We start from the raw sequence: 26,409 nt of genomic DNA, 5'->3' as shown, positions 1-26,409 counted from the left end.
TACTTCATTAATTTTTACAAACATTTCCTACTAACTCTCTCCTGTAGATACATTTCTCATATCTTAGAATCACTTTGTACATTGTTATAATGAATTATATGTTTTGGCCAGGTTTTTGCTCGTTCTGAACTACTGTGCACTGGCTTACAGTTCGGCGCCAGTATCAAAGCGTTGTGTAGCGAGCCATGTCTTCATCTCCGGCAAGAGGTGATTGTCGCTCTGCGCCAAATCCGGCTCGTATGGTGGGTTATCAATTTCCTTTTGTATGGATTGCAATTTGCTCTTTTCTTTCCTACAGAAACCTAATCACAGAACGTACCTCAAAAGAGACTTGTTTTCTATTGCAGTGCACATTGTAGCACGTCACAAAACGCACAGTAAGAGCGTCACAGTCCTCACGCTACCACAGCTGGATGCGTACTGAGTGTGGCAACGTTGTGACACCAGGATGGCGACTCTAGCCTCGCTCACTGCCGCGATAGGCAAAATCGTCTGGTACTTTCTGGACAGCCCTCGAACAAGCAGCAAACTGCGACGTCACAGAGGATCAAGTCGCAACTTATTGGTACACAATATTTAAAAAAAATGACACTAAGGTAGCCCGCCCTATGTAACCCTCCAATATTTGCCGAATCTGAAGATGTCTATCAGACTATGTTGAAGGAAAAAAGAAGCATTGATATTCATATATCGTAGACCAATAGTTGTCTGATTAGCGGTAATGTCTATATCGGTAACATCGTTGCAAAGAAAACATTTTAGTCAGTAATTTATGAATTATTATTTTTTTCAATAAAAAAAGAAGTGATTTCTTGTTTCATGAAAGGACTCTGTAAATATTATAGATAGGGATTTTTATTTAGTTATATAACACTTTTATTTAATTGTCATGGAAACCCGTGTTTTTCACGACGCCGACTAACTACACTGTAATAGCAAGTTTATATGTGGTCAGCGTTGATTGCAAAATATGATTGCTGTCAGAAACATTTTCCGTAAAACGAAATTTATGGAAACTAATTTGGCAATTGCATGTGTGTACAGACAGAAAAGGATAATGGTATACAAATCACAGACTAGCTAGAGATTTTGCGGCATTTAGAAAAGAAACATTACATATCCATTAAATATATGTATGTATGTGTATGTATGTACGTATGAAGAGGGTATACAGAAGGATGTTAGCAACGTACCTCGAAAATCTTGCAAGACTTTGAGTCTGTATGTAGAATAAAGAAGTTTATAGCGTGGAAGTAGCATTTGCACACACGAGCAAGAGGAAGCAACATCTGATAAGCCTGAATCTTACTGTAATTTACGACGTGTTATCTGTTCCTCTTTTATGATGTTTTCTCTGCAAATCGACTCTAAACTGTAGTAGATTACTCCATCGTTAACCAAGAGAAAGATAAATTATTGTCTTGTACATGAACTTTGACGTTGTGTCAAAGCGAGTTTCGTGTCCCGTAAAATAAGATATTTTTTGCTACCTTCTATGTGTGTTCCTTATATACCCTCTATGTTTTCTCCCTTAGCACTACTAAGAATTACTTTAAATCTAGCGTCTCCGTTGCTTACACAAGGTATCAGGCGATTGCGGGCAAAGACAATGCAAGCAACTTTGAACGTCAAGATATTAAAAAAAAAAAAAAAAAAAACTTCCTTCTGTACACAACGATCTGAGTTAGTTACCTCGTGCACTGCACACGATCTGCACGCTTTAATTACTAGTTTATGTTGGCTGTATATACAACATATACAAAGATTGCATCTAGTTAAAAAGTTTGTATATAGAGTTATAACAAACATTTTTATTTGTTTCAGATATTCTTGGAGTCAGTACAAGAATATTGGTTTCAACACTGCTTGATATTCTATGAGGCCAAAAGATGTGGTTTCCTTGTGTGTGCATATTTTCAGAAAGATAAACCTAGTGAAATTGTTGTAATTTATCAATCAATCAAGTGTAATTAAAATCGAGAAAAAAAATGTCCGGACTGGAAAACATAACATCCTGGAACGAAACTCTCCCCCCTGATTTTCGTGACTTTGAGGACAAACCATGTGACTGGAATAGCACCATGTGTAACAATGGTAAAGGTGATAATGATCCAATTTACATTTTGCACCCTGAAGAAATGTTACTTCCATGGAAAACTAATAACATGTTTGTGCACATCCTTATTACGCAATCAGTGACCACATTGATAGGACTTGTGGGGAATGTGTTAGTGGTTGTAGTGATGGTGGGAGATCGGAAATCGAGGAACGCCACAAATATGTTTCTTGTGAGTTTGGCCGTAGCAGACCTTCTTCTACTGCTCGTTTGTGCTCCGTTGGAGACAATACGATATTTTGTACTTCAATGGGATAAAAGTGGGCGTGTGTGTAAGATGTCTCTATACATGGAATTACTGTCAGCAATGTCATCGGTTCTCAATTTATCAGCAGTTACACTGGAAAGGTAAGTTCACAAATATTTTTTTCTTATTAATTAATTTGTTAGTCGAGTTATTTTAACGTGAAAAATATGCTTTAAATGTATAACTAAAATATTGTCAAACAAATGGGTATTCTTAACGAAACATTGGAAAAATATTTTAATGGTGTTGTAATTGGAGTCTGGGCCCGTTTCACAAAACTCAGAAAAGACTACGAGTATTTTTAGCAAACTGTAAAAATGAAAAGAAACATTGCAACAACAGGAAATATTTAAAAATAATTAAAAAAAAAAAAAAAAAAACAAATGTTAATATTTCTAGTTTGTCTTGCAGAGTTGTAGCTTTATGATAAAACTAATATAAAAATGACTATTATTAGTTCTTTTTGTGAAACAGTCCCCTGATGAAGTTTTCTTGTCTATATGTCTTTATTGATGAAGTACTTCCTATGAGTGTGAGCAGTGGCGTACTTACGATTTTGTTTCAGGGGGGGGGGGGGCTTTGCCTGAAAATGTGAAAATTCTGCAAGATATTTCACATACTTTACTATAATAAGTAAGATTTCTGGGGAAGCTTAAGCCCGGAACCCCCCCTAAACACGCCACTGAGTGTGAGTACAATATTCTCCAATAATATCGAGCTATCGAGACTCTCGTAACGTAACTAAGTAGATTATATGCGTGCTTTAGTATAATAAAAAAGTGATACAATGGCAACATATACCTATAGTTTAAGTGGTACCATTGATTAAGTCTTAACGTAATGTGTACTTGATACCTATTATGTATTATTTTTTCACATATAACAGTGTACTATTTTCGAGAGTTTACACCTGCTATGCATTTTTCCATATTTTCACTACTTGATTGAAGCTAATGTGACTTTTAAAGACTCAAGTTTGGACAAATTAGATAAATGACTTACTCTAGGCTTTTGCAGTTCTCACAATACATTATAATAATAGCACAAGATAATAGAAAACCGCATGCAGTAATTCATTTGTTCTATGTCAGTAATATATGAGTTCAGCATTAACACGATTAGACTTTACACTCGCCTAACAAATAATTCACCAAGAACTCAAATTTGGTTCTTTGACGTGCATATCAACCAATTGACACACACACAAGCAAACAAACAATAAATAAATAAATAAATAAATAAATAAATAAAATTTTCAGATCTGATATGAACCAGTGTTTTGTTTATTTATTTATTTATTTACGAGTATTTTTATTCACTTTCTTCGTTTTTAATAAAATAATAAGAAAAAGCATCCTAGAAAAACACTCAAATGTCATGTTATTTTTTTTCTTACAATTATGAAATACAAAGTATTCTAACTATTCTTATTATCCTTCCCTCTCAGTCTTTTTTCCATTTATATGTGGTAGACGTTTGTGATGAATATTCTCCATAGAGCCCTGTCCTGGAATTCTTTCCTTGTTAGACCTTTCTCCCTGAAGTCAACCTTAACCATATCCATCGATTTCCTTCTTGGTTTTCCTGTACCTCTTCTCCCATCCACTTCCACCGCCACCATTTTATGACTGAAAGTAAATGAAATTTAAATGTTATAATTTATTTTGTCAGTAATAAATAAAATATCAATTTTATCTCCAACTGAAACAAAAAAAATCGAAACGTAACGCAATGCTATTGTCCATCACTCCATAAACAAATTGCAAAATATAAAATTTCAAATGAATAGATTTTTACTTTCGAGCGAAGACAGGAGAGGTGAAAGTATGGTAATCGTAAAAAAAAGAGCCGAATTCAATATTTCAATGGATTTACACATTTCATCGCCCATATTTACAAAAAAAAAAAAGTATTTCTTTTCGATTTATGTTCGTCTGTTCTGCCCAATATAAATGATTTTACTCACCTAGAGGCCATACGGTTAAATGTACTCGTACTAAATAAAAACTTTTCCTTTTCGACGTGGTTTCATAGTTAAACTGAAAATTAGGACTTTTTTTTTTAAAGTATGCTTTACAAAATTCAGTTTTCTAGAGCTGCGTTTCTAATCTTTCTGATGCCGTGGACTGTTAATTCTTCCCAACCCTCTGTGAAATAATATATATATATATATATATATATATATATATATATATATATATATATATATATATATATATATATATATATCTTTTTTAATAAATTTTACATATCACAAAACTAAGTGATAAATTAAAATTTTACATTTCAACGTGTCATTTATGACAGTACAATTATGTTGTAAATAGATTCGTTCAAGAAAATAGACCATACTAGTTAGACCTTATTACGAATTCAACGTCCATCTAATATGATAACTGAAGCTGTTTTCCAAAAGTCAACTTCTGTATGTCTGAGTCAAAAGTAGATAATTTCAGACACATATGTATATGATTCCGTGTTAAATAAGCTCCTGTATTTGATTTTCATACGTACGAGAAGAGAAAATGTTCCGAACAGATATGTAATGGCAAATGGCAATAAATGTCTTACAGCCGTTTCGTAAATTTCAGAATAAGCACTCTTAGACTGGAAATAAAACTCCAGTAACGTTAATGAAGGAAACAGCATGTTGGACATTCAATCACAAGATAACTCGATGTGTTCTCCTCCGGCAGGTGAAAATTCATCTTCCAAGTCTATTAAATGAGTTTTTATGCATTTTTTTTTAGGAAAAATCGAAAAACACACAAATCACTTTATATTTTCAATCGTAGGTTCAACGACGTCGCTAGAAAGAGGTTGCTCACTGAATTCAATGAAATCACTCAGTGTACAAGTGAAGTCGGAATTTTCTTTCTCTAAACCAGGCATGTGCAAGTTGGAACAGGGAGTGGACCGATCACAGAGGACTTACTGACGTTGAGGGCCGTGTGAGCCAATATAAAATATTTTCATAACAATTGAATTGGTCATATTTAATGAAGAAACTCGTTCGTCGTACATTAACACCACAAGAACACAACAACTGATATAACGATAACCAAAATGTGTATTTACTAAAGAAATGGAGGGGAAAAATATTTATTCATAATTTTAGTGGGAAATGTAACTCTTCGTGTTCCAAACTAGTCTCTCAATATTCCGTGGTACACTAGATGTTCCAACGCGGATGAAACCACCGGAAAAGTCTTTAAAAAAATCATAGATCAGATTTTAGGGTGAGCCAGAGGATTGTTACATTTTAAAATATTTTTAAAATTTAGAAAGGCTATTCGATATTAGTTTTGGATACGCTTTGCAGTGAATGATGACGAATTGATGGCCACGGGAGTAGAAGATGGTCCGATATTAGGGTATTATTTCACTTGTAAGTCAGGTGCTAGGACATTACTTTGTGCACATGTAGCCAGTGTCCTATGATTTTTAGGATGGGCTCGACATCAACAACAAATCAAATAAGCTAGTTGAGGTTTACTGGAATACGTATAAGATGCTAGTAATTGTAATGCGAACAAACGAAGACGAAATGCTGGAGGTTGAAGTTCAAGAATGATGAGATGTGAGATGCAGAAAAAATCTTTACTGACGAACAAGACACTCTACATGACTGACTGGAAAACTAAATGGACAATATTAGTGGTAAATTCGATTATCACCAATTTCGGATTCGTAATCAACTATCTTGAACTAGGGGCGGAGCTAGCCCGGAGCCGGGAGTCTCAGGACACCAGATATTTAATGACATATAATTAAAGCTATTATTTATATAATTTTGAAAGTTTATAGTTATCTTATGATATTACCTATCATAGTCTGGGTTTTGGCTGACCCCTCAGTTTTTACATTCTAGATCCGCCACTGACCTATACACCTATGTACGATCTTTCAGATTTTACGGACTTTTTTTAAGTCTGACCTTGAAATGACTCTGCAATGAGCTTATCGGGTGAAGAAAATGGCTTAATCGAATCCAGCGTCTCAAAAACATTTACGTACCTTTTGCTCAGATGTTTGCAACGTTCTCTCTCGATTTGGCCTTCAAATGACCTTGAACATTACGCGATGGAGGTTAACTGACCTCGGATTCGGAATCAGCGATCCCAAAAACCCTAGTACACCTTACTAAGACTCGTTCATACTTCATAGATAAACTGTAGACATAATTATTTTCAGTTTACGAGGGAGCGTTTGCCTTTAAGCGGCAATAACAACCAGCGGATACTTCAAAAACGTGGAGTTTTAGGGTTTCGTGCCCATTGAGACTTTTCATCAGGGGACCAAAATATGGAACATACTGAAATATCAGCCGCTTTAACGGAAACCTGATTTCCATAAGCTCTGAGCTGGGTCCTCTTATCTAAACAATAGTAATACTGCATTTATGTTATGACAATGAAAATCGCACACTCCAATTCTGGCTATTAGCCAAGATTTTTACCTATGTCATGGATTTTTAGTTCATGATCAACATCGGTATAATATACTTGAGGAAATGTCCCACATTTTCTGTGCTTGAGGAAAACGTGCTTGGAGAAATAACCCGATACTAATCGAGGGATTTTGTTCATACTTCGTAAATAAGTCTTTCGTTAATAGTCTGTCAATATGCTATTAATCACTTATCATAAAAAGTCCCAAAGGATAGTTTACTCTTCGATTTTTTTTTCAGGTGATTTTCTCAAAAACGTTTCAGTTAATGTTGCTCAAATTACTTTTTAAGTGTCGTTAATAACTTCACAATACACAATTAATCATTTCTCATGAAACAATATATAAGGTGTGGTTTACTCGAGGGGGTTGAATTCCTTTTCAGAGCTTTTATGTCTGAAAAATGTCTAAGGTCCCTTGTGGCTAAGCGGACACGCCTCTGGTGTAGGAGACCAGGGTTCGACATTCGGCCGGAGCTTATGTGAATCTGATCTCACGTTAAGCTCTAAATCACCTGCCATATAGCCTCATTGCTGAAAGAGACGCTAAATTGGAATGATTAAAAAAAAAGACGACTGAGATGATTTTCTTCACATTTCATTAAGAAATATGTCGTTCATTACCTATAATGTTGTGTAAATCATTTTTTACGAAAGTACCCATAAGGGTACTTTAATTTTGTGGATGAGTTTTCTTCCATGGAAATTTCTATCGAAAATGCCTTATAATTGTGTTCGTATGCATTAGTAAATGTTTCAGTTATAACTCCAGCGTAACGTAATTTTAATTAAAGCGAGAACGTAATTTTAAATTTTAATTGAAGCGAGAAAATTAGTGCGGTGACCTGTACTTTTTTGTTTCCTTCGAAGTATAGTAGATAATATAACCAATAAGATGAATCTTTATGTGATAAAAGAAATGGAATTCCAATTTAAAATAATCTGTAGCGAAGCAAAAGATGCTGGAAATTAATAATATAACAAAAAAAAAAAAAAAAATCACTCATGAGATGGTAACATATGTTTGAATCTATATAATTGTAGTAACAACCCGAGTTACATTTTCCTGAAATTTGATCTGTGAAATTTTCCGATTTTCTAGCGGTATATACAGCTTTTTGTATAAAAAGAGCATGTGTTGAAGGTGTTACAACGGTGTAAATGCGACATTGAACTATAGAGTGAGTGTACTAAAAACGTAAAAGAATGTTAATGTAACGAAAAGAAATTGTGGTTGGGAAGGAATCTGCTTCACATATTTACTTTAATGAAAGAGAATGGGAGTTATAATATGTTTCGAGAGAAGTCTTTAGGCTACAACGACTTTTATTTATTAAAAAAAAGAACTAAATATATACATACAATTGATTTCGGAAATAATATAATTGAAGTTTCAAATATGAATCATCTGAGAACTAGCTCGCCGCCTGGTGGTCCAATGCTAAATTCAATTCTGTTACAATATTGGAATGATACGACCGAAGCACGCTACCAATATTTCCTAGCAAAAGAGGTGTAGTTAAATTTGTTCAACTTCCTTTCTGCGAAAGTTCTGTATCAACATGCTCTTAGAGCAAATTACCAATCTCCAATTTGGAAACAATGCCTGGAGAACTTCCTTAAAATTCCTAAACCTGGAAATCATTGCTGAAGAGTTGACAAGAATGGACATTTATCTGTCAAATGGAAGACCTGATTACCTGCTCCAAAAGTTGTCTTCAGGCTTTTAAGTTGTCCTTGTTCACGTTCCTGTCAGCTATCCAGTTGCTCTTGCATGGTTAATGACTGGATGTGCATACCTACTTGAAAGCTCAACGACTGTGACAACCAACTTCAAACAGAATTAAATTTTCAAACAGTGAAGCGGAGAACTGAAATCTGCAGGTCAGTGTCTAGGTCAGTGTCAGTGTCTTCTCTTCAACCCGCGCATCTTTGAATATTCAAATTCAGATAGTCCCGGGTGTGTTATAGTTAGAATATTCACAAACGATTCAAACGAACAAATTAAGTTCTCCTTCCGTATTGTTTATAGCATTTCTTTTCTTTCTTTCTTTCTCTTTTGTTTTTACGTAATGTGTACTTGTTACTGAAATTACAGAAAAAAATACGGAGAATCAAGAGGAAACCCACGCACACGGTGTTTGTCCACCGCAAAGTTCACTTGGCGGGGGCTGGGATGAAAAGCTCTGCCACTGAGCCACCGCGGCCCCTCGCATCGAATATAGAGAGAACGTGTAAATATAAAATGTTAGTGCTCAAACAGAGTATTAAGAAGCAAAGCCTAAAGTTGAGGTGCGAGGCCGTAGCCCGAGCAAATTCGGCAATCTGGGGGCTAAGCCCGCAGCTGCCCAAAGGCTAGTCTTTATTATATACAGGATGTTTCAAAGCAATCCTGACAACGTTTGGGAGGTGATTCCTGACACCAAAATAAGACAAAAAGTATAGACCAACCTGGGTGCACAAATGCTTCCTTTCGGAGTTATAGGATGCTAAAAACAAGAAAAAAATGAACTTTAAAGGTCCATAGCTCAGAAAGTATAGGGCCTACCGTATTCGGATCAAGACTTCACTTAGGAACTATTATGTGGCCTATCCAAATATCCACGTTTCAGAACCCTGTGGTACTTCCGCCACATTTTTTATAGAGGTAGTTAGTGAGTACATCAAATTATATGCCAGTATCCAAACCCCCTCTATAAAAAGATGTTGCGTGAGTTTTTTTAGGATTCTGAAACATGGATTTTTCGATAGAGTACGTAGTATATTGGCTCATAAATGAAGTCATCACCTGACTACGGTAGCTTGCATAATTTTAGAGCTACGGACCTTTAAAGTTCTTTTTTTTCATGTTTTCGGTAGCCTATGACTCCGAAAGGAAGCAGTTGTGCACCCAGGTTGATCTATACTTTTCGTCTTATCTTAGAATCAGGAATCACCTCCCATACGTTGTCGGTGTTGGTTTGAAACATCCTGTATACAAAATACAGTTACTTGTCGTTTAACTTCAAATTAAGATTTAACAGAGTTTTTCCATGTGTTTTCATCTAACTCCTGCTCTAAATAGCAATTAGTGTCCTTTTTTGGATAAATTTTCTATCAGCATTCTCTTCAAAACATCTACCATGACCAATAATAATTAATTGATTCTCTTCTTTGAAGATTGTCTTGAACTTCAGTTCACATTCTAGCTGCCTAGTTCATTCAAATTATTATTATTATTATTATTATTATTATTATTATTATTATTATTATTATTATTATTATTATTATTATTATTATTATTATTATTATTATTATTATTATTATTATTATTATTATTATTATTATTATTATTATTATTATTATTGTTAAACGGTTTATTTCCTTTCAGACTATGTCAGAAGAAAACACACTTAGTATATAGAAAATTGTAAGTGCATGAGACTAGGTAATATTCTGTCTTCTCAGGAGACACATTCTAATGTCGGGAAGGCAAAACTTCATCACGATAGTTTTTGACAAAAATTGGTTGTCGTGGTGTATCTTATTTTATATATTACCATATTTGGTTTTATCGCATAGATCAGTGTTTCTCGACCTGAGGGAAGGTAAGCCGAAGAGATAAATATAATTAGAATTTAGTACCGGAAACTATTTTAAAATATTATTTTGAATTTTGTTCTAATATATATTTTTTATTCTCATGTATACTGTTAAGAACAACAATAACAACAAAAAATAGATCTATTAAATATTTTAATAGGTGCAGAGTTGTTTAAAAATCCATTTAAATGAAAGTAATGAAAACTGCATATTGAAATACCCGAAAAACACAAATGCAACAAAACCTGAATATTGAAACACATTTAAAATTGAACGCTGTTGAGATTCCTGAGAATTGTGTGATTTCATTAGTGCGGTAATGTCCGGTTCAATCTACGTGACGCACATCATAATCATTTAAAATACTCAACAATCTTCTTAAGAACTGCTCAAGTTTTTTTTTTAATCAAAATTAAAAAAAAACACTTTATTTTTTATCCTATGACCCAAAATTAAGGGAATTATGAAGTTTAAAAATTTTCAAATGGCCTCCATTTTGAGCAGTATGACGGATCGGATTCGATATTTGCAATATGAATGAACTTACCAAATTTTGTTTTAATACATTCGCTTTTGGAGAAGTTACTCTATCCACTATATACAAGAAATTGATTTTACTATTATAGAAATAGGTGGATATCATGAGATCTCCGCAACATTTATATTAAAAAATCCCATACAAGCTTATTACAAATTAGAAATTATAAGACGATCGCTCTGGTGTAGACAAGAAATGGAAGCAATGCCTTTAACAAAAAAAAAAAAAAAAAAAAAAAAGTTGTGTGTCAAAGAAGAGTATCGTAAAACCTACCTGGAAATAATTTTGAAAAATATTTTGCTCTACAACCCTACAAACAATATTATGTTCTACCCCTGTACAACTATCATTGGTAAGTTTATGTCATTATAGATAGATTTTTGCTGGTACACGTGGCTAAATGATTTAACATCGCTTATATACAGTGACTCGAAAAAATATTCTTCAACTTACTATTTTTTTTTAAAGAATGAATGATTGTTTTCGATTGTTTAACGAGTAAATTAAGTTGAGATGATATATGTTATACATATGAACCCGATGCATTTACCTCCACACTATCTTGCACCATTAGTTCACCAGTTTTGTCATCTATTCAGCGTAGTTTGACGGTTTCATGTCTTATTCCCATCGAAAAAGTATTCGTACACCGTAGTTTTATTCGTAGTAAAGATATCTGCCAAGCACTATTAATGTGATTACTCTTGCATTGGTGCTTCAGAAGGTTGCTGACAGAAGTATCATCCTATTTCTTGGTCTCCGTTCACTACAAACATTTAGTAAAATGTAGGATGAGGCACAAAGAAAAAAAAAAAAAAAACAACGGAGGATGAAACAAAACGTACGTATTATCAGGGTTCACAAGTAAGCTAAATCGGTGTGTGAAATATCTAAAATCATGGAAGACTTCACTCAATGGTGCAATTGATATTAGATAGATTCAGCGCTACAAAATCAATGAAAAACGAACGTAGGAGTGGTCACCCAAAATAATTATTATCAAACAGATATCAAGAACATAATATTGCATAGTATCAAAATTAATCAAATGATAAGTGCTTCTCAGATTACAAATGAGCTGCAGAGACGGCAAGTAAAGGTATTATTGGCTACAGTGAGGAATGCGTTGAAAACAGCATGTTATAATTGCCATATCTCAAGAACAACACTGGAGCGATTCACAGTAATCTCAAAAAGCGCCTAGAATTCGGTCTTAAGGGCGTATATAAGTAATTTGACATGTGAAACAGAGTTATTTTAATCGACGAGAGTTAAGTGCAACTTGTTTGGTTCAAATGGGAGGACAACTATGCGAAGAGTGAGGAGAACAGAGATCTATCCCAGAAATCCTACTCCCATAGTGAAACATACCAGAGAATTTATGCTTGTTTGGCTATCAATGAGTGTTGTTAGTGTCGGGAATTAGTGTTTTGTAGAAAGTACGATGAACCAAAGGAACTATATCAATATTTTAAATGTCAACCTTCGGCAAATAAACTGAAAAAATGAGTCCCAATAATGACTTCGTATTTTTGCACGATAAGGGTCCAAAACATACCACACAATAATACTAGGATGTGGTACTAACAATGTACCCAAACAAGTTCACACACATACGTAGTGGCCAGACATCAATTGCATAGAACTTTTATGGGAAGTTCTTGACCAAGGTTATTTCTACAAAGTAGATGCAAGGTTATTTCTACAAAGCAGTTCCCAAAAATGCTTTATTGGAAGAATGTGACAGTATTTCATCTACAAATACAGTAAACTGTACTTTCCCATTTACAGAATATTTCAGGCAATTATAGATGTTAAAAGAAAACCTACAAAGTATAATTCAATTGAAAAATGATATTATTATTAGTATTATTTTTTCAATATATCAGTTGTACGAATACTTTTTCTATGTACAATTTTAGAATCATTTTGTTTTTACTTTTTGTTACAGAGGGGAAATAGCTTTTATTTGAAACTTTGTTAATATATGCATAGATGAATACACTAATACACGCAATTTTATCACCCACTTTGCATCCTCGATATGAATAGTACCATTGCAATTATATGAAACCTCGGACTGTCCGAATACTTTTTTGAGTCACTGTATGTACCTTGCATTTAACAGTGCATGTGCCAGTCGAATGTATATGAAAATGAGTTGCCAAGAGAAGTCGAACCTAAATGTCCAGAATACCTGAAAGGAACCAATGTGTCTGGTATGTACACTCATGCCCAAAATAATTGTCGCATATCTATAACTGTCTTCTTGTAAGAATATAATTTGATAATGATTCTGCGGGGTACTTTTAATACTGATACTATGTGTATAATCGAGAAGTGTACATTAGTGGTAAATTTCATAAGAAAAGAATTATAAATACGAAAATTAGAATGAATAAAGCAAAATGTTGCTAAATGGACAAGAAAGGTTTATTTTCGTTTTATTGTTCTTATTTACTGCTTTTTTGACATGAAATTTTCCACATGCATGTCTTTTCCAATTATACACATACTAACAATATAAGAAATACCGGGCGAATTCGTTATCAAATTATATTCCTACAATAACATATTTTTAGATATGCGACAATAATTTTGGACATGAGTGTACATTGGCACACATTAAATGCAGTTGCTTAATCTGTTGGTGTATTAAAGGAAGCTATCGTAGTTTATTTACAAGCAATAACGTAACACGCGTGTGAACAGAAAATAGGGTAAGAGTTATGGTCGAAAAAAAAAAATCCAAACGCACAAGGACCGCCAATGAGTCTCCTGACCGGTCAAGGAAAATTACTTTGAGACTTTGCCTGAATAGCTGCAGTCCGTGAACTCAGAACCACCAATCAATTTTCGGATGAACATTGCAAAGGGATGTTCATACAATGGATATTTTGATTTGAGTACCACAAAACAAAGCACTTCTCATTGTCACGCATCAAGATGCATTTCAACGGGATCAACAAAAAATATAAAATCTTTGAGTTTTACGTCCCACGGTTATGCCGATTAGGCTAAAGGAGGCGGTGACGATGAGTGGTGAATGAAATGAAGAAAGTGGGAGGAAACGGGATAACCCCGAGAAAACCCACGCACACGGTGTTTGTCCACCACAAGGTTCACTTGGCGGGGGCTGGGATAGAACCCGGGACCCCAAGCACCAGAGGTGAACGTTTTACCACTGAGCCACCGCGGCCCCAACAAAAATTGTACTGTCCACTGTGGTTCAATTAGTTGGGCTTTCTTTTGTATTCCTACGACGTAAGACATCGAATTCAACAAACACCTAATTAAACATGCCACTTGTGGTGTATCGAGGGTGCAGTTCAAGCTAGAGGAGATTATATTGTTGCGTGAGAGTACTTTTGCGCCATTATTTCGACCTAATTGAACAGTGAATGTAAACACTAATAGCGTGTTTATTTGAATGATCTCGGTTACCAGTTGTTCTCATTTCTAGATATTAATGATGGATATCGTGGGTCCTTCAATCCAAGATGACAACTGTCGATACCTTTTCCTTGATTAACCCTTAAAACTACAGCTTGATATAATTAAACCAGGTCAACACATTTAGGAATTTGACCGACTTAAAGGTGATGATGGAATAAGATTGTTTAGTCCTGTAACCTTTTCCAAAAATAATATATCATAAAGAAATAGCTAAATTATCGATACCAGTTAAATTTGCACACATTCAAGTAAATTACATTTAGTACTTAACAAAAATTCAATATTTAGGACAAATAACAGGATGAAAGTTTTGTTTAGCATTTAATAAAAAAAATCCAAATTGATTATTTATTACAATATTATTTAGACAATCAAGAAAAAAGAGAAAAATCTTGATTTTATCCAGTATTTTCATATGTGAATATATTTTTTACCTATTAATATCGTGTTTAACGTTTTCAGTTAAAATCACTACTCTGTATACAGCAACATGGTAAATTTCGTCGCGAAATACCTCAAAAAAAAAAAAAACTATTTGTTGTATGTAATTAAAATTTTATCCTGATGCTAAACTACCTCACTACTACACGTTCACTTTTTGTTTTTAAACTAGCTTTCGTTGTTCATTAATGTTGCTTTTGATAAAGAAATGTGGCAGCGTTGGAGAAAATATAAATATACACACAAATGCAGATATTGGTAAATATATGGCTTTCCCTCTTTCCTCGCCCAACTGTGTGCTTGACCATCAAGAGAGAAGGGAATTAATTTGAAAAAGGAAAGAGTTGGGGGAGGTAAGGCTGTTTGCTATTAGAAATTAGACAATAATATCTCCCTACAGATATTTGTATTACAACAATCTCGTCAAACGAAGTACGCTTTTTCTATTTGAGTGTTTTTTTTTTTAAATCATTGTTCATCCTCTTTATTCTATCCACAACAATATATCTCAATCTACAGCATATCTTGTTTGCATAAGATCGAATTGGCGTTTGTTCATTCATCAATTCGACTGATTTAAATCATTTGCGTCACAAGTTTACACTTTGGGTCTGGGAAGTTATATATATATATATATATATATATATATATATATATGTGTGTGTGTGTGTGTGTGTGTGCGTGTGTGTTTGTGTGTGCAATGAACGAATAAGGAAATGCTACAGAGGAAATACAAAATTAAAAACATTATAATCAAAAGCAGCTCCATGAATTTAAACATTTTGTGATATAAATATAGTCATTTTGCCCCTAAAGGTTTATGTATAGTCAATTATCGCAAAAAAGACAATATCCTCCCTTTTTGTTGTTTACTGGCTACCAGTGTTGATTCCCTGGTACAATACAATGTATTGGTAATTTATAACGTTTAATTATTTCATTCAAAGTCTCCTGATTGTCCTTACATGCATTTTAAACCTTTTGTGTAAACGGGAAATGGCATAAACATTTTTCTTAATATCATTATTTTCCATCTTTGCGGATATTGAGGAATCCATTACTCAAAATATCTAGTAACAGGGAAATCAACAGTTTCTGCATGATTTCGCAATTTGGATCGTGAATTACAGTGTCGCCCAAAAGTAGGTATATAGTACCGTACTGATTTGCTCTTTGCATATCGTTTCTTATTGTTATTCTTCAGGTGGACTTAGTTTCCTTATTATTAATCCTTAATGTGCTTTTACTTACATCTTAAGCTCGAAAGAGCCGAAACAAATAAACACATAAACTAGTATGTTATACTTGACCAATGCAGGAGTGCATACATACTTTTGGGCCACCCTGTGTATTCCTAATGGAATCATGTACAGTATTCCTGTGTTGACCCAGCATCACGACTCAATTGGGGAAGTATCTGAATATAAATGTAGCAGACTGTTAACTAACTGGCTTATATTAGCATTGTCATCCTAAATAACTCAAACTAGAAAACAAATCAGTAAACAAAACATCGTTTATTAAAATAATAATAATAATAATAATAATAATAATAATAATAATAACTGTGTAACAGTTTTACCAACTAACTGAACATATTGGCTTCACCAGACACTGTGAAAAGAGGAGAGAGTTGCATCGAAATATAATAGGACCTCAGAAACTTGTTTTGAACGCTGATTGGTTGCTCAGAATGGATCATACAATCATAACAAACGTTAACAAAAGATAAACTAAACACGAAATTCCTTTCCCTCCTTGTTCCGACAGTAAAATAAGCTACAAATTAAGTATTTTCAATAACTTGCCCTACTGTTCGTCAATTTTAAGTCCTACATTCTAATTCATAACACAGCGCTGATCTTGTTCAATAAATCTGGCAACTTCCCATTTTCTCATAAACGACATTTTTCCCGTCCTAACATTTCTATCTCACACTAACTTATATTATGTCCCGTGTCCCTTACATGCTTAAAAATGGCATTTTTTCTCTTTCTAATATTACGTCACCTTTGTGTTGTTTTAATCATTCTTTTAGTTTTCTACCCCGTTTCACCAATATAAGAACTGATACATTTACTGCACCTTATCTTGTACACCACTTCTCTTTCTTATTTCCATAAACACCTCTCGGCTTCCCTCCGTCCCGTTTTTATTCTTCCTCGTACGTAACACATCCAGTAATGTCTTCCTATCCTTTCTGTACGTTGAGACATTCCCTATTTTATTTAGTGTTCTCTTAGTTATCTCAGTATTTTACCCCATACTTTCTATTCTCCACCATGACTTCTCTTTCCTTCATCTTCTTTTTTCTTATTTTGTTCTTCTTATTGTCCTTGTCCTTTCTTCTTATTCTTTTCACTCTTAGCTATCCTTTATCATATATGTTGATCTCCAATTGCTTATGAAATTCATCTATATCTTCTTCTGCCTTTCTTCTATCACTACTAATCCACATGATCCTCTTCTCCATATTTTATATGACAGAAGTTCCTTGATGCATAATTCTTCTAGAATCATTCTGAGACCAACTCGTGTCTCCGACTGCATATTTTCATGGGTCCCTTTCTCCTCTAGTTCCAATTCGAGTTCTGTGCCCTTCTGCTGATCTATTTCCTTAACAAATTTATTAAGTTGCCTATGAGTACTTTTCCATATTCCGAAGTAATCATCGACATACCTGCTGAAAAACTTAGGCTTGTCCAATCCTTTCCTTTTTTTCTTTCTTTTCCCATCGGTCCATGACTATCTCCACCAATACCGGACTTATTCTTGATCCTATGCTCAGGCCCTCCTTAATCCTTGTTAACTTCTCTTCTATAATACAAAACTGTTTCTCCATGTGGTCTTCAAGGTTTATTTGAGTATTTCTGAGCCCCAACCATGCATTTTATTTCCTCCCATTTCCTCCTTTACTGCTTTCAATATGTACTCCCTTTTCAAACTTGGGAACATTGTCTTGATATCAACTTGAAACAATATCATCCTACCCTTTATACATCCCATTTTATTCAGTCTGTCTTTAAGCTCCTTTGAATTTTCACATTATAGCTTTCCTGCTCTCACCTTTACACTTCGGCTACCTCTTGACCTTCTCTTCCAGCGGTTGACACAGATTCTCTCGGTAGTCAAGCACCGGCCTGAGTTTAACTAATTTCTTATGTATCTTAGGAATTTATTTCATTACTGGAATTATTCCATCCTCATTTAAATCTGCTTCGTAACCTTCTTTCTTTAAAGAGCAAATAACGTTTTATTTTATTTCTCCCCTTAAATCTTTTCTCCCTATAACATCATATGTCCCATCACACAGATAATCTCTAATTTTGTCTTGTTTTTGTATCACTACCACTGAACAACCTTTGTCTGCTTGGTATGCTATTATATCTTTTCTCTTGCTCATTTTTATAAGTGTCACATTTTCTTCTTCCGTAAGATTCCCTCTTTCTTTTTCATATTCTTCTTGACCATCGCCACAGCACTTCTCCTTATCTCGCCTAAGGATTCACAATCATTCACTCTGGATTTGGCTGAAATAAGTAAATAATAAAGTAGTGGTACTAAGTCCTATTCTTTAAAATTGTTTATTGCTTTTTTTAGAGTTCCACGATAACGTATATAAAACTCATTCGGTTCGGTTTTGATATAATATTATGTATATTTTTTTAATCTCTTCTGTAACCTCTCTGTGATTAGGATTAAAATCAGTCAAGAATGAACCGTGAGCTTAGTCCTCTGATTACCCTATGCTTGTTTCAGCATAAAAAACATCTAATATATATTTCGTAATATATATATATATATATATATATATATATATATATATATATATATATATATATATATATATTAGGTTTTCATGGAAGACGGTGTCTATGAGTCTGCGCAATCATTTCCACTAAAATTAGTCGAGAACTACAGAATGAACTTTCTTCCAAGGTTAAAAAAAGCGCCCAATGATAGCTTTCGTAAACAGTGTTCAATTTTAGCACAATATGAAGCATACGATTATTCAAGTTTTCACATAATCCCCACTCATGCAGTTCAAACATATCAATGGCAGAACTCTCTTACACCCCGATGAAGGTTTAAATAAAAGAAACATATGAAAACTTTTTTTTTTATAATAGACAATTGTGCCATATATGATCTACGATTTTTGGGGTCCCGGGTACGATCCCAGCCCCCGCCAAGTGAACTTAGTGGTGGACAAACACCGTGTGCGTGGGTTTTCTCGGGGTTTTCCCGTTTCCTCCCACTTTCTTCATTCCACCATTTCATTCATTACTCATCATCACCGTCTCCTTTAGCCTAACCGGCATAACTGTGGGACGTAAAACTCAAAGATTTCATTTCATTTTTTTGATCTACGTTTTTCTTTTTCCTTTCTGGGAATATAATATCGTCTCAACTGTTAGCAGTTCAAGTGCGCCAATAATTAGGGACGACATTCTTCCCAATTGCATGTAACATACGTTTCTTAATATTTAATAAACACGGCCAGATTTTATAGAATATTATGTATGCATTGTTATAAATTAGAGATTTATTCTTATAGTCTGAGATTGAAATTAATGACAGGGACGATAGCTCATTGCAATAATGCATATCACTAGTATTAGTTTAATGTGAATTTCAATGTAAATTTACAATATTGCGTAAGATGTAAACGTGTTAGATGGTTTGTTCTATTAAATACCATAAGATTTCGAAAATGAAATCAACCGTAACATACTTGTGCACAGTACGGAAAACGAGAATGCGTTCCTAGCTTAGCGTAGTCGCTAACGTTCTCGCTTGTGGTGTGAGTGGTTCCGAGTTCGATTACCAGTGGGAACACTCGGTCGAAAAATGATGACAGTTTTTTTCCAGACCACCCATCTTTGGTAAGCTTTCCCTGAATTTTTCTCACTCACGCCAGACAAATGCCGGGATGATACCTCACATAATGGTCCCCAGGCCGTTTCCTTTCTTCCCCAATTCCCAGGGCAGTACGATCTCCGAGAGATGGAATCCCTTATATATGTCGGGCTAATATGGTCATTGATACCGAAAGCCCAGATATCTAATCCGTAATCCTAATCCTAAAAGGAGAAATATGACTGATAACAAATGAATTAGTAGAAGTAAGAAGTGGATATACGAGAATTCCGAATAAACACCAATATGATGTTGTTCACCACATTAAGATGATCTGGGATCAAGTTACGCACTCTTCGCACCAGAAGCAAGCGTTATAATGTGAATCAATAATGTTTCTTTTTTTTTAACCAAATTACAAAAAAAAAAAAAAAAAATCGTTGTTTGCTGAATGCCATTTAATCTTTAGCTACTAGATTCTATTATTTATTCACTTAGAAAGAAAGAATGATTTTCGAAAACGCACATGATCGATTTTCTATGTGGAAAGGAAGTGTGATGATGTCTGTGTGTGTATTTGATTTCAAAATGGTATTGTCATGGGATTTTGGATGAACTGATCTCTTGCTCGTGCACTTTCCTGGAGATTTATTAAAACGACAGGTTTAAAGAGATTGTGAAAAACTCTGAGGAAATCTCGTTAGTTGATTCTGGCTGCTCTTTTTTTTTTTTTTTTTTCATTCACACAAGTCGATTAGAGGGCGATTATTTCTGCAAATCACTGGAGAATTTTCGTCTGAAACTGCAATGAGCTGGTGATAAAGTAATGAAAACTTTCCCGAGGCAATTGTTTTTTTTTCTCTTTAAGTGTTGCAATTCAGATTTTAATCAATGGAAAATAAAATATCTTATCCTCAACTCATTGTCTACAAACGTACATTTTAATTATCTGAGCTCTAGCTGACAATGATTGCTTTAGAACGATTTTTTTTAAATAATTATCGGCAGACAAAAGCTGGCATAACTAATGACTCTACGCTTTTCACCAACGTCCATCTAGGTGTTGGTTCATTGATTTCAACCTAACTTTATTGTCATTGCTGAGACACTGAAGTTCGAACGGAATTTGTCTCCCCCGTAGGTAAAATCTAAGAGCTAATGTATGTAGATTAAGTTATAGTTTATATATGTATATCCCAAACGTGCATTTCTTTGCAAAATAGACCATCTCTGTACTTGTCTGGGCTTGCTTTGGTATGGATGAATAGTGCTTATCTTTTACACTGCATCATGGTCAATTCTTTTAAAAATATTCTGTATTAAGTTAGAGACGAGTTCAAAGAATTCAATAAGGAACAACTTGTGATGTATTTTCATGTTTTTGTCAGAAAAAAAGAAAACAAAAAGAGAAGAACACTGTCTTTGAAACGTAGCCTACCGATTAGTTGAGTTGATTTGACTTTAGCATCCATTTCTGAGGCTTAATGAGACTTTGATCTACAGCTTGAAGGTGGAATCCGAACCACATGATCTCCTGCCGAGAATCAAACCTGGGTCTCTTATACCAAAAGGGCATACACTAACTGCTTAGCCAAAAATGAGCTCACCTAGCGTCTATAACAGACGCCTTTACTGTAATCACAACTGCTGCAACTGGTTCAGTGCGAGAGGTCCAGGTTCGATTCCCCGTGAAAGGTCATGTGGTTCGGATTCCATGTTCAGCTGTAAGTCCTCGTCCTATATAGTTTCACTGCTGAAAAGCTCCTAAAGAAACAACCAGTTGTTCAGCAAACTCATGCCAACTTTCGATCCTTGAAAGTAATTAGCGCTGACAACCGTCTCCTGATTACTAGATTGCAAACAAAACAGATTTCCAGTTCAGGATGTGACAGGGTAGGAAAAAAATACAGTTCTTTTTGAAAAAGAACAAAACATGTGTTTAAAACATGAAAAAGGTGTTGAAAAGGTTTTAAACATGTTTTAAAATACACACGAATAAGAACATGTTTTAAACATTTTGAACAGTTTAAAACCTTATTTTAAACATATTTCAAAATCGTGTAATAACGTATTTATTAAGACTTTTTTTGCTCTTGCAACCGATCTTTTCATGTGTTTTACTTTCGTTAAGACTACACTGTGCTGAGTACAAAATATTTCAGTATAGATTAGTAATTCTCAAATTATTTCATATCACAAAGTTGAGAATTACTAATCTATAGCCCCCTTTTCTTACACCCTATTGCCAGTGACTCTCGTAAGTACTTTCTTGGTTGTAATAAGCTTTTTACGTAGATTTTAAAATCCACCTGCTATAGAGATTTCACACAATTTACCAATATACATGGCAAAACAAAAGTCTTCACCATCTCTGTGTATTGAGAACGGGTTGAGGGAGAATGACGAAACTTGCAAGTGGTCTGACACATCAGATGTTCCTATCAAGCTGCATGGCGGACATCTTTGATTCGAAATTTCAAATGTAAAGGGAGTCATGTTAGATGTTTTAAGGCTAGAATTTTACAAAAATAGTGTTGTGCGGTTATTTTAGCCCTAAAGCAAGTCATTTCGGAGTTACCGCTTCTGAAAATTTTCTAGTTATGTCTTTAGGTGATAAGCTCGCGTTTCAAACCGTAATATTTTCGCAGGCAAGAGTCCAAAACAAATGTAACTAAAATCATGTGAAAGGGCGTAGGATAGTTTCATATGACAGCAGCTAGACAGGGGCGTCAGTGGAACAGGTGGGCAACAACCCCATTCCCACTCTGGATTTCAGATTTTGGGGAGAGTAAGGCAGTTTTAGAAATCTTTTGATAAGCAAAGTCCAACAGATCAAGCTTGAGGTCCTTACACCTAATAAATACGGAGAACATGTAGATGATTAAAACAGGAAAGTTGCTTAGGCCCTATTTCCAGAATTTTAAGCACGCCCGAAACTCGAAACTAGATCCACCTTTGGAATCCTTAGGCCAAAAAATATACAAGAGAGCAATATAGGCCTATACTTATTTACGGCCAATGGAAATGGATTATAACTGATCATAGTCCGTGTTTATTTGTTGTAAGGACTTCATTTTTTTTAATGTTTGACTTTGTAAAAGGTTTCTAAACCTGCATTACTTCCCCCCAAAACCTGAAATTCAGGATAATGAGCGGACGAACTCTAAGCGAACGCCCCTCTCTAGCGGTAATTATATAAAATAGTAGATTGCATCTTGTCATGTAGTTTTTCTTTCTTTCATCTCAGATTTGTGGTTGTGAAAATATGACGTTTTCCGTAGGTGTATTCTTTTGATTACACCCTGCATTTATTTGGTCTAGGAATTAATTCGTGCGGTTGGTACGCACACATTGAAGCTGTAGTACAAACACAAAATACATAAATACCTTAAGAAAAATATTGTCCATCGCTAGCCACCACTTTCGCCCATCTGTCAGGCAATGTACGGATTCCGTGGCGAAAGAAGTCCTCATCCTTGGAAGCGATCCAGTCAGAGACCCATGTTTCGATATCTTCTGAAGAAGTAAACCGCTGTCCAATCAAATCGTTGTTCATGCAATCGAACAAGTAGTAGTCCGAAGAAGCAACGTCTGGTGAATACGGCGGGTGGGGTAAAACTTCCCATCCGACATTTTCTAAATAGGTTTTGACCGGTTTTGCCACATGTGGGCGAGCGTATTCATGTTGAACAATAAGTTTATCATGTCTGTTCTCCCATTCTGGTCGTGTTCTGGCCAGAGCTTGCTTCAAACGCATTAATTGTCGTCGATAACGTTCTCCATTCATAGTTTCACCCGGTTGCAGCAGCTCATAGTACACCACACCTTTCATATCCCACCATATGCACAGCATAACCTTTGCACAGTGAATATTTCGTTTTGGTTGTGATGGACCTGGTTCACCTGGTTTCACCCAGGCCTTTTTTCGTTTAGGGTTCTCGTAATGGATCCACTTCTCATCACCCGTAATAATTCGATGCAGAAACCCCTTTCTGCTCTGTCGTTGAAGCAGCAATTCGCAAATGGTTTTTCGTCTTTCAACGTCTCTGTCTTTCAATTCATGTGGAACCCAATGTGACATCTTTTGAATCATTCCCATGGCTTTCAAGCGTTTGGAGACTGTTGTTTGATCAACGCCTAATGCTGCTGCAAGTTGTTGTTGCGTTTGACACGAATCCTGCTCGAGCAATGCTGTCAATTCTTCGTCTTGAAATTTTTTTGGCTGTCCAGCTCGCTCTTGGTCTGCCAAGCCGAAATCACCACTTCTAAACCGTGCAAACCACTTCTGACACGTTCGCTCAGCTAGAGCATGGTCACCATACACTTCCACCAAAATACGATGACTTTCAGTCGCACTTTTCTGCATGTTAAAGTAATGCAGCAGGACACCCCGCAAAAACACTTTATCAGGCACAAATTGCGCCATGTTCACTTAACTACAAACTGGTGTTGTTGACGCTTTAATCCACTGCCCTATACTACGAACGATACGCGATGACAGGTGTTTGCAACACATGTGTGGATACACGGAACTGTGGGACGCTCCGTTCGTTGCGCCATCTCTTGTCCACCCGCACGAATTAATTCCTAGACCAAATATATAACATAATTATACATCATTGACATTCGGAGCTCGATTTGTTAATCATTCCCACGCTGCAGCATATACATATAACTTTAATATCTTAAATTTATGAGCAAGGAGGGGGAAATTAGTCCTTCTCCCCCATTCCATCAACGCTCTTGTCTACCGGTTGTCCTATAAAACTCTAGTCAACACCATTTCACGTGATTTTTGTTTCATTATTTCGTATTTTGGCTACGAAGATACTACGTTTGCTGAGCAAAAGTGAACCTTTCTGAAAATGGACTTGGATCCCTTGTGCTCTGAACACTCCATATCTAAAAATATTTTATAAAAAACGGAGTTGGAGCAAAATTTATCCTGTAACCCAAGTTTGTTCGAAACGCATAAAATTAGTTTGTTTAGTTTGATTGATTACAGTCTTGCATCAGCAGCAAGGCTATATGATACAGGGCTTATTGTTTAAAGTGGGATCCGAACCACTAATTTTGAAATTTTACATCGGATCGCAATGAAAATCTATAGCGCAAATTCCGACGTCTCGTGTCTCTACCCTCAAAATTTCATGTTAAAACACCGAAAATTGTGCTCTGGTGCATACATACAGACAGACAAACAAATTGAGATCAAATTGTTCAAGACACTGACGTTAGGCACTGATGTTTACGCGGGAAATTGCCATACCCTTCGCTTTCTCGCCTGGTCCCTTCATACAAGCTATGCCAAGGTGTAAAGTTTTAAGAAAATTTAAAACTGAGGTTGAGAAGAGGGACGAAATAAAATTTTCACAATATAATGAAAATGATATTGTTGATACAAAATTAATTCTTACCTGAAGTTTCCAGTTGCATATCAAACACATCACTGATGTTAGAATCATCAGAAGCAATTTTCGGATCAACACTTTCCATTTGTTTGGGTTTCCAGTTTTTTCACAGCATTGCATTTTCCATAATGATTATTCTTTCTTTGAAGTAAGCCAACTATTTCTTTCTTGCACGTTTTGCAACGAGCTCGTATGCTCGTTTTCTTGTCTGTTACTTTAATATATTTTCTACAAAAATGATTTCCTTTTTTCTTCCCGTAAAACTCATGTTAAACGATTCCAAGTTGTACGGAGACTGAGAATCAACGTGTGCTGTATCAACGAATGCATGCGATATTTTAATTTCAGAACCGCAATTTAGCAAAGAACCTCTTGTTTGTTTTCTGAATACAACACAAAAATTTGTTTCCATGATAATTACAAGGCAGGGTCAAAAAGTAAGGTAATAAGTGCCCTAAAAATGAATCACTATATGCTAGTAACTCTTTGTGTGTGTTGTAGGTATAGAAGGGTAGTATCCCTGGTGACCACTAGAGAGCAGCACGGTGACGCAGTTGAAGATAATCTCAGTTCGAAGATGGCAGGGTTACTGGAAACGTGGTCAAATGTTGAAGTGCGAAGTGTGATAGGGTTTCTGCATGCGAAGAGTAAGAAACCAACCTCGATCCATCGGGAACTTGTGGAGGTGTATGGCAACAACGTGCTATCGAGGAAACAAATGTGGTTTGGTGTAGGGAGTTTGATAATGGGAGGACTGACATCACTGATGAGCTTCGAAGTAGCAGAACGTCAACGTCTGCTAGCGACCAGAACATTTGTCGGGTGAAGGGAATGATTAGGGAGGATAGGCGAATCACACTGTCACACATTGCAGATGTACTGAATATTTCGTATGGTTCGGGTCACAGTATTGTTCACAAAATGCTTGGCTACCGCAAAGTGTGTGCACATTGGGTACCACGGAATCTCACAGAAATAGACAAACATAGACGAATGAGCATTAGTCTGAACCGTCTGGCCCGTTATCAACAAGAAGGGTCTTCATTTCTGTATCGCATCATTACGGATGATGAGACACCTGTGCCACTGTAGACACCTGAATCGAAACGTTCCTCCATGATGTGGAAACATCCTTCATCGCCCCAACCAAAAGGTTTAAAACAGTAACATGTGCAAGGAAAACAATGGCCACTGTCTTTTGGAAACACCTCGGTGTGATTCACCTGTTCTTCTCCTTCCACCGGCTACAACGATCACTGCTCTGACCTACTGCCAGACGTTGGACAGACTCAGAGAGGCCATACGTCGGA

At 35.4% G+C, this 26,409-nt stretch overlaps 1 protein-coding gene across 1 annotated transcript in view; it reads left to right on the top strand.

Annotated features, from left to right (window-relative positions):
• Positions 1-1,735: 1,735 nt before the first annotated feature.
• Positions 1,736-26,409, top strand: part of LOC145687192 (allatostatin-A receptor-like) — a 252,026-nt gene continuing 227,352 nt past the window's right edge. The window contains exon 1 of the mRNA XM_081760657.1: positions 1,736-2,464. Within this exon, the coding sequence (XP_081616783.1) occupies positions 1,989-2,464 (476 nt within the window). The 5' untranslated portion in view covers positions 1,736-1,988. The remainder of the gene's footprint in view (positions 2,465-26,409) is intronic.

Source organism: Thermobia domestica, chromosome 6, assembly GCF_964235325.1.
Source record: "Thermobia domestica chromosome 6, izTheDome1.hap1.1, whole genome shotgun sequence".
In the NCBI taxonomy this organism is placed as follows: Eukaryota; Metazoa; Arthropoda; class Insecta; order Zygentoma; family Lepismatidae; genus Thermobia; species Thermobia domestica.
The sequence above is the reverse complement of the archived record's forward strand: the minus strand, read 5'-3'. Positions and strand labels throughout refer to the sequence as shown.